Source organism: Gadus macrocephalus, chromosome 6, assembly GCF_031168955.1.
Source record: "Gadus macrocephalus chromosome 6, ASM3116895v1".
Lineage (NCBI taxonomy): Eukaryota > Metazoa > Chordata > Actinopteri > Gadiformes > Gadidae > Gadus > Gadus macrocephalus.
The window spans coordinates 4,899,135-4,908,965 of NC_082387.1; the positions used below are offsets into that span (position 1 = coordinate 4,899,135).

The window sequence follows — 9,831 nt, forward strand, 5'->3', positions numbered from 1 at the left end:
AATAGCATAGATAGCCTATTATTTTTGACTCCTCGTTTGAGATTAGCCTATGGTCTACAATTTTGACACACGTTCTACTATATGCGCTCAACAACTGATGCGGATCTCCAGATCATGATCTGAAGTCCAACGGCTGGGAATCCGGAGAAACCAGGACGCCTCACAGGAAAACCAAATTAAAGAAACCTGATCTATCACCCAGTGGCTCAAATCTGATCCATCTGAACTCTCCCAGCACAGAGTTCACAGGGTGTAATAACTGGATTTATAGGGTTAGGGTTTCTTTCCTTCCTTCCTTGCTTCCTTGCTTCCTTGCTTCCATCCTTCCTTATTTCCTTCCTTCCTCCTTGCCAAATATTTTCCAGTTAGATGCTGCTAAGCCTTTGTTGATAAAACACGTTTACTATTCAGCACATTCAGCGTTTTGGATGTTTTTGGTTTGCACACATTGGTAATATCCTTTTTACTGGAGCTATTCCCGGTATAGATGTGGCATGACTTTAAGAATCGCTGGGTTCTGCATATCCGGAGCAAGGCAATTATCATATTTTTTTCAGCTTGTGGTCGGATTAATGGGTCGGGGGGTGGAGGGGGTAATGCAGTCATTTCTATTTCCTTGTAACACTTAACCCATTTCTTCAGGGTTTAGACAACCATTTTCATATTTAAATTAATGCTACATTCTCAAGGATTGGTCTTTTGCAACCATTCCTTAAAACAAATGTAAGATTACAGCCCTAATCTGTTGATGAGACCGGCCTCTTCAAAGGCCTTCCCTGTTGGACCTTTAGGAGTCAAATGAAACGTAACTCTGGAAACTGTAAACTCATGCTGACTAGTATACACATTATAACAAAAGCTGTGTCACTTAAGAAAACGAACACACAAAAGCGTTTGGCTTCAGTGCCAAGTGTGTGTCTTATGTTTGTGTTGAGCGACTGTGACAGCCGGAGACTCTGGCCCCGTCCACACGAAGCCGATTTCATGGCGAAACCGCAAAGGTCTTGTACGGTTCGGCCTTCCGTCCACACGAAGCCGGCGAATCCGCTGACCGAAACCGCAAACTTCTGAAACCACCCTCGGAGGTGGTTTCAAATCTATCCGGTTTCGTTTTGGTTTCGTGTGGACGCCTGAAACCGACTGAAACCGCAAACCATGACATCATCGCCCCACCCCTCGACCTCCTAGCCAATGGCTCTTAAGCCCGCGGAGTCTCAGAAATCACAACAAAAAAGATGATGGCGGACTACAAGCTTGTAATCGTTCTGCAGCATATCATTTCCCTTGTTGGGTTGCTAAGCCATTATTTATTGAGAATCTAGTTCGCCATCGTAGAAGAGCTGTTTGTTTGTGTTGTTAGTGGTTCGGGGGGCAGCCTTTATGCGCATGCTCGCCTCTTCTTCTTCTGGATTTGTGTACCAGAAGCAGCGCCCCTTATGGGCCTGGAATGTTTACTACAGCGTTTCTACAGATCTATCCGGTTTCGCTTGGCTTCGTCTTTACGGAGATACTTCGAAACCGGATAGATCGAAACCGTAACGGTTTCGCCCGTTTCGGCTTCGTGTGGACGGGGCCTCTGAGTCTCATTGAGGCCCCGTCCACACGAAGCCGATTTCATGGCAAAACCGCAAAGGTCTTGTACGGTTCGGCCTTCCGTCCACACGAAGCCGGCGAATCCGCTGACCGAAACCGCAAACTTCTGAAACCACCCTCGGAGGTGGTTTCAAATCTACCCGGTTTCGTTTTGGATTCGTGTGGACGCCTGAAACCGACTGAAACCGTAAACCATGACGTCATCGCCCCACCCCTCGACCCTCTAGCCAATGACTGTTAAGCCCGCGGAGTCTCAGAACTCACAACAACAAGGATTTCTGTAGCAGAAGCAGCGCTCCTTATAGGCCTGGAAAGTGTACTACAGCGTTTCTACAGATCTACCCAGTTTCGCTTGGCTTCGTCTTTACGGAGATACTGCGAAACCGGATAGATCGAAACCGTAACGGCTTCGCCTGTTTCGGCTTCGCCTGTTTCGGCTTCGTGTGGACGGGGCCTCAGATGGATCTGTGTGAGTTCTCCTACCACACGCTGCCATGGGAATCGTTTAGCCTCTTGGTATAAAATGGGCCCAAAATCATTGCCAGCAGGCAAAACATTGACAAGTCCACTGAGTAAACTGGACTTACACACAGACTATACAAACTGTCATACGAACGCATACACCCGTCTGAACTACGAGAAAGCTACACTGGAACTCTTCTGAAGAGATAATCCATTTATTAAGTATCTCCTCAGACATGTTAATTTAGCATAAAGTAGTTTCCAGGTCTAATAGGATTGCTTAGTTCCTGTATATTCATTCATGTCCATTACGTTAGCCTTGCCTAACTTCAAACTGCTGAGACTCTTCGCTTCTGGTATGCAGCACTTGTCATTGGTCCATCAAAATAAACAAAAATGAACAACCGACCGCCTCCTGCGAGGATTTACCTCCAAGGCAGGATTATATAAACCTATATAATACATATATATATATATATACCTACTCTGTCTGCCTCTTATTACTGGTGGCATGCATGCACATGCACACACACACACACACACACACACACACACACACACACACACACACACACACACACACACACACACACACACACACACAATATAGTAACATGAATGTACATACACACATGCACACATCACAAACACCTTTACAATTATGATATTTTTGTGAATAGATTCAAAGTCTGGTTCTATTGCAGCACTTGCTTGTAGCTCTGCTACCACTGTCTGCCAAGGGCCACCTGGATGTTTCACCTTTTACTCGGCCCCAGCTGCTGCCTTGCCAGCGGTCCTTGGCTGTTCCTGGTTAGTGGCAGAATAGTTTTCGGCGTGACTCGACGCTCCAGATGATGACAGAGAACCCAGGCCAAACAGCCTTCACTGCCAGTCTGCGTTCACCATAGGTGGACATGTGAGGTGATGCAGCTCACTGTGTCAGCAGCTGCGTACGCTGGAGGAGGGGGATTCGGAGCACCTCTCAGATCTCTAGAATCACGTTATTATTATTATTATCAAAAGTCTGGTCCAAGTCTGCCAACTTTAAACACACCAGCGCTTAGACCACAAGGCCTCTAGATGGTATCAGGCTGCTGTGGAGAGCTGGAGCCAGAGAGACTGGAATGAGGCAAATCTATTTTTGCTAGAATCTGCATACTACAACCTTTTGTGTTTTTGTGGTGTGTGGTCGTGCATATGACTGCATGAATGCATTTGGCCATGCACTTGGGTTTTTCTGAAGGGAGGCGTGTGTGCCTGTGAAAGATTTGAGCAGCCCTCTGAGCGGGTTAATGCATGTATTCCTTGGCCCCAGATGCAGAGAGAGAGAGACATCAATGGTGTCGTTTAACTGTTAGCTTTTCCAAGTGTTATGAGGATGGTTGTTGTCAGACATCTGTTGGATCCTGTCAGCCCCCAGGGGGCAGGCCAATCAGAAATGGGTGCATATCTAAGATGCTGTGTTCAGAGCCCAGAGATTGGAGAGACAGAAAAAGAGAGAGAGCAAAACTGACCGTCACAGAGAAAACCACCTGCGGGGCAGTGAGACTTCCAAAGCCCCCTCCTATCTACCCCCCTCCCCCAACACTACCCCCCTCCCCCAATGAGCCTGCACAGGCTCATTGACACCCTGGCCTGGGGCTGGAAAGTGTTACCTTTACAGAACTAGAACCCCTATCTCTGGTTCTGAGGAGAGAGGGAGTGAAAGCAGCCCTTCACAAAGTGCTGCTTTCAGCCAACATATTTCCAGATAAAATGCTACAAAATGTATTATTTAGTTTGTGTACAGCAGAGTCCTTCTGTACTTCTCACTGAGTTTGCACACAGCCTTACATTAGGATCAGACAGAACCAGAGTTGGTACAACATTCCCGCAGCGCTCACGCTCATCTGGAATGCAGGAGGGAAGGAGGGAGGAAGCTTTCTTTCCTTTCTTCCTCTCCCAGCTGTGTTTTCTCTCCGTCTTTCGCCTACTTCTTTGTGTTTTGATATTATTTCGAGCGGGCTCTGAAGCAACCGATTGAAGCCAGTAAGCGCCTTCAGGCACCAGCTCTGCTTTAGTCCTCAGGAATGCCTGCTGTATCCCGTCTTACTGTAGCCTCTCCTAGACTGCCATAGGCCTCCCATAGGCCTCCCATAGGTCTCCCATAGGCCTCCCGTTGCTGCAGGGCGACCACGTCTCAAGAAAGCACGTTGTCGGGGCACCAACAGCTGCACTTTTTTCTAGGACTGGGGGGATTTTTTTACTTAAAATTAAAACAATAAAAATAAATAAAATAAATATGTCCAAATGAATATTTGCAGGTCCTACCTGTTATCATGCCTCAAATGGTTCTGCTATAAGAGCTAATATGTCTCCTGTGTGTGGCCAGGCAGGTGTGGGCGAGGCGTGCGCCAGCGGGCGGCTCACAGAGTCAGGGCAGTGCTGTAGCTCCTGTCCCCCGGGGTCGGAGGTCCAGCAGCCCTGTGGGAAGGAAGACACAACGTGTGCACCGTGCCAGAAGGGTGAGCAAACACAACACCCAGCCACTCTGGGAGATACCTGGACGGGTCTAACCTACAGTCTATATCGATGTCTAAAGTATTTTTTTTTAAGTACCAAGCATTAAAATAATTCTATGGCTGCAGTTAAAGGTTACACAGTTTAGGTTTAACTATCACAACACACGTTTTTGATATGAAGATGAGAGCATTCTTCCCACGTTCCTATTTGTTCCCTGAAGGAACTCTTTGTTTTCCCAGGAAGCTTCTCCTCGTCAGATGGCCTGGAGCCCTGCCTGCCCTGCGCCCGCTGTATGACCGGCATCTCTCAGCTGGCCCCCTGCTCGGCCATTCAGGACACACACTGTGACTGCCAGGAAGGCTTCTACCTGTGGCGCCACGGCAGGGAGGGTCTGTGTGCACCGTGCTCCATGTGTGACCGTGGCAGGAGGGTGAACAGAACCTGTAACCCCATGTCCGACACGCAGTGCCTGGACTGTCTGCCTGGAAGCTTCTCAGAGGAGCGCAGCCTCACCAAGGCCTGTCATACGTGCACCAAATGCCTGGAAGGCGAGGTGGAGATCCGAGCCTGCCAGCCTAACTCTGACACGCTCTGCATGGGTGAGTCCCTGCACCGTCTGGGAGAAACAGAACACTGATCTGGAAACAGTTTGACTGAGGAAAAAATACAGACATGGATAAAAAACATGAAAAGGAGAAAGTGAAAAGGGTGTGTGTGTGTGTGCATGGCCAGGTATACTCATGTGTCTCTTGGCTCACACCTGCACCCACACCTCATGTTAACGCTCTGCCACACTCAGGAAACATGAGCAAATAGAGAAGAGTGAAGTTAATCCCCATCGTCGTGATCTTAAGGTATCCTATACATGCTAAGCACCACCAGAACCCCCAGGGTCAGAGGTCAGCCTGCCTCACCCCCAAAAACAGCCCCCCAACATCAGCCATCCACTCGCTCTCCAGGAGTAAAGGTCTTCTGTCCACATACAGGCCACGCCTTGACCCCTTGACCCTCTTGACTTCAGCCAGGTCAGAGTGTTTGATCTTAAAATAGGCCCGCTGGAGGGATGTGGGGAGGGGGTTGGCTTTAAAGCCACAGGGGCACAGGCAGTGCAGTCTTACCCTGTATTGAATCAGGCAGTGCAGTCTTACCCTGTATTGAATCAGGCAGTGCAGTCTTAACCTGTATTAAATCTTAGATGTATGTGTGCAGACATATATAAACCTTTTCTCTTTTCTTTTTTTTCCTCTGTAGACAAGAAGCTGCTCATTCTGTCCCGTCCCTCCGCCTCCGACAGTGCTATCGACGGCACCCGCTGGCCAGTGATGGATGAAGGGAGGGCAGGGGAGAAAGGGGTTGCCACAGAGACCCCCGACTACAACCCACAGGGCGAGTACGGCAGGAGCAACATCGTCATCTATGTGTCTGTCCTGGCTGCTGTGGTGCTGGGTCTGCTTCTGTACGTTGCTTACAAATGGTAAGCTTTCCACTGCCGGTTCTGTTGGGAATCAGAGAGTGTATGTTTGCCTTTTTTATCTATTAGAAGTTAATTATATTGGAGTCATGGTTTGATTTGAAAATGGCTAACCGGCATGAGATTCACTAAGTGTTCTTGTCGTTTGATGGTTCGCATGGAAGAGAGCCCATTCCTCTTTATTTAGTACACACCGCCTGCGGAACAGGAGCTGACTCGGTCCAGACCCATCCTATTATATAATCTGGATCTTTTGCTTTGCACTGAACTATTTTTTCCCTTCTTTGACAGTCAAAGAACATCAGTGTTCACTGTTTCAGTCGTTGCTCACAATACCTTCCCCCCCCTGTCCTCCCCAGCTGGACATCTTGTAAACAGAAGAAAGCCCTGTCTAAGGCGCGAGCGGCAGAGCTGGGAGTCTCACCCGAGGGGGAAAAGCTCCACAGTGATAGTGGTGTGTTCCTGGACTCCCAAAGTCTCCAGGACACTCAGCCCACCAAAGGTACCAATGACAACATAAACATGAGCTACCATTGGCAGGGGAAGGGTAACTAGCTATAAAAGGTTGTTAACACAGCTGTATAGCCCTTGATATGAAGGCGCCTTAAGCAGAGGGAAGATTGTATTGGATGCAATGCGATGGTTCTCATCTCTGTTGTGTTCGTGGACAGGCAGTAAAAGGGACAGTAAGAACGACAGCCGCCTCTACATCAACCTGCCGGTCCACAGGAGGGAGGAGGTGGAGCGGCTCCTCCAGGAGGGCCGGGGGTGGAGGCCGCTGGGCGCCGCGCTGGGCTACGAGCCCGAGCAGCTGGACCTGTTCGGGCGGGGCGAGGCACCGTCCCGCACGCTGCTCTCCAACTGGGGCCAGCAGGAGGGCTCCTACTTGGGGGTGCTGTGCTCGGCGCTGGTGCGCATCGACAGGCCCGACCTGGTCGCCGTTCTGAACAGCCCGACGCAGGGTGCTTCTGTGGTGTGAGGCCCTGGGCCCCTGGTGATAGGAGAGTGAGCAGGACAACACCTCACACTTCATGGGAATAAAAGGGGAGGCCCTCCGATACGACACCTCTGTGATATTCACACGTTATCAGGGCTCCTTGCTGGGACACTTGTTATTTAGTGGGTTATTTTTTTAAAGAGGGTTCCTGTGGCAACTCTCCATGCCGGCGCCGCCGCCACCTCCACCCCCCGCCACTTAAAGAGAAATGGTAGTAGCTCTCTTCTTGGTGGTAAGGCGGATTATCAGTCTATGTCAGGGGTCAGCAACCTTTTCAACATGCAGTGCCAGTTTGACGTTTTCTCATTAATGACTGCTCCTTAATCAACAATATATAAGAAATTAAGCTGAATTATGACACAGCGACCAAAAACATTTCCAGAAGACTTGGAATTGTACTATTTCCATATAGTCCACAATCATGCATCAACATTTTAAATGTTTTTTTGGTTGTTATATTTGCAACATGGGCTTACAAATTATAATTACATATGTCCCATCTTAAAACACAATTTTCAGAAACTCATTCGAAAACATATTTGCACTGTGAGAAATGTAAAAAACGAGAATATATGAGAATGTTGGAACCATCCACATCAATATCTTTAGGACATGTACAGCTTTGCAAAACCATGTGAAGGCGATGCATACAGGCCACTTGCAACAATATTTTAAATATTTTCTTTTCTATTACTCACAACATAGGATTAAAAACTATTAATTGATCAAATTTCAGAACACTGCTTTCTGTAACTAATTTAAACATATTTGCACTGGGAGAAAATGCCCAAAACAGAATAAAGTGCAAAAAAACACAAAATACAATAAAAAATAAAAAAAGTGTGCCAATGATTATGCTGCCCCGTGCTAGTGGTGGCACGCGTGCCTATGGTTGCCAACCCCTGGTCTATGTTTTGTATGTTTTAACCTTGGTTCATTTTTATATTGCTTTTCCCATCACTATGACAACACATTAAATGTACAAATATGCTCAAAGAGATTTGCTGAGGATATTTCCGTTCCATGTACGACAACATACCCGTCATAGTTTAAATTGAGCTGTTTCATTCAAACAGGGCTGGTCTTCAACCTCTTAAAAAAGAATCAGGACTACACTCAACCACCCCTGCATTGACACACAATAATACTGATAATGGATAACATCTATGATCAGTTTTATAAATAGTGCACTCTATTTTAGGCTTTGTATATGGGGACCAGGCCTCTGGTGTGTCCTGATCCACTAAACAGAAATGCTCCCAGGTGTAAAATCCTCAAACGTAGCTCTTTAACAAGTTGTTGTTCATGTTATTGTACATAATGTATGTTCATATATTTTTTAATATCATTTTGAACTGTAAAGATTAAAATGAATGATTAAAAGGTCTTTCCTTCACCACAAACCTTTCAAAATATTTTGAGAAATATTGTTTTGAATTACATTTCAATGCACAAAATCATACAAACCAAAAAGAGTATGTTTTTTGTCTATATTCCTATATTGATATGTCTGTGTTTTTTTTTGTAAGATTGTGTTTCATTTAATAAATAGGCTTTGAGAAATGGAGTGTGTGTTTCTAATCAGATAGTCAAAGCATCAGGAAGTGATTAAGTTAAGCTAAGTTAGTTATCCTTTATGAGGAATGCAGTGGTTCGAAGGGCGGGATAGATCATGGTTCCACTCCAACGATGTGGTCTCAGGATTTGGGGATTTAAATATTTCTTGAATGTGAAGTAATTCGAGATTTAACATTGAAATGCACATGCTCCATGTGATTTAAATGTATTGCTAATACCAATCAGCCAAAATACTAATACTAGGTTTTACTAACAAGGATTGGTCAAATAAAAGTATTTGATCAGTTTGGAATACATGCTAGGTTTTTGTTCTAAAACGGAAAGGTTTAAAGTAACCCAACACCTTCACTCTCTGTCCCTGAAAACCTCAATCAAAGCCAGAAATCTAGGGGTTATCATGGATTCAGATTTACATTTCGACAGTCACATCAAATCAGTTACAAAATCGGCGTACTATCACCTTAAAAATGTAGCAAGACTTAGAGTGCTCATGTCCACCGAAGACTTACAAAAACTTGTACATGCCTTGATCCCTAGTAAGCTTGATTACTGCAATGGTCTCCTTACAGGTCTCCCAAAACAAACTCTGAGGAAGCTTCAGCTTGTTCAGAATGCTGCTGCTAGAGTTCTAACAAAGACCAAAAAATTTGAACACATTACACCAGTTCTGAAATCGTTACATTGGCTTCCTGTAGGTCAGAGAATAGATTTTAAAATCATGTTGCTAACCTATAAATCCCTACATGGTTTAGGCCCTAAATATTTAACTGATATGCTTCCACTACATAAGCCTTCTAGACCACTAAGATCCTCTGAGACCAATCTGTTAATTATCCCCAGAGTAAACACGAAACATGGGAAAGCAGGATTTAGTTACTATGCAACAAATAGCTGGAATAAACTCCCAGAGGATTTATGACTTGCCCCAACTTTAAAGCACCTTTAAAACAAGACTGAAGACTTTTGTTTGCTTTAGCTTTCTGCTAAATCTTAAATACATTGCACTTTCTAAAAAGCTTTAACTTTGCCTTTATTTTCTATTTTAATAGTAAAATGCCTTTTTAACTTTCTATTTTACCCATTTCTTTGCATGTTTTCTTTTACTTATCTTTTATTTTATTGTATGACAATGTTTATATGTGAAGCACTTTGAGTCTGCCTTGTGGATGAAAAGTGCTATATAAATAAAGTTGCCTTGCCTTGCCTATTATCATGTTTTTAATCAGAC

At 45.4% G+C, this 9,831-nt stretch overlaps 1 protein-coding gene across 1 annotated transcript in view; it reads left to right on the forward strand.

Annotated features, from left to right (window-relative positions):
* nradd (neurotrophin receptor associated death domain) overlaps positions 1-9,825 on the forward strand; it is a 10,912-nt gene extending 1,087 nt beyond the window's left edge. Inside the window, exons 2-6 of the mRNA XM_060053648.1 lie at positions 4,427-4,559; positions 4,797-5,156; positions 5,809-6,031; positions 6,388-6,530; positions 6,700-9,825. Of these exons, the coding sequence (XP_059909631.1) occupies positions 4,427-4,559; positions 4,797-5,156; positions 5,809-6,031; positions 6,388-6,530; positions 6,700-7,007 (1,167 nt within the window). The 3' untranslated portion in view covers positions 7,008-9,825. The remainder of the gene's footprint in view (positions 1-4,426; positions 4,560-4,796; positions 5,157-5,808; positions 6,032-6,387; positions 6,531-6,699) is intronic.
* Positions 9,826-9,831: the final 6 nt, after the last annotated feature.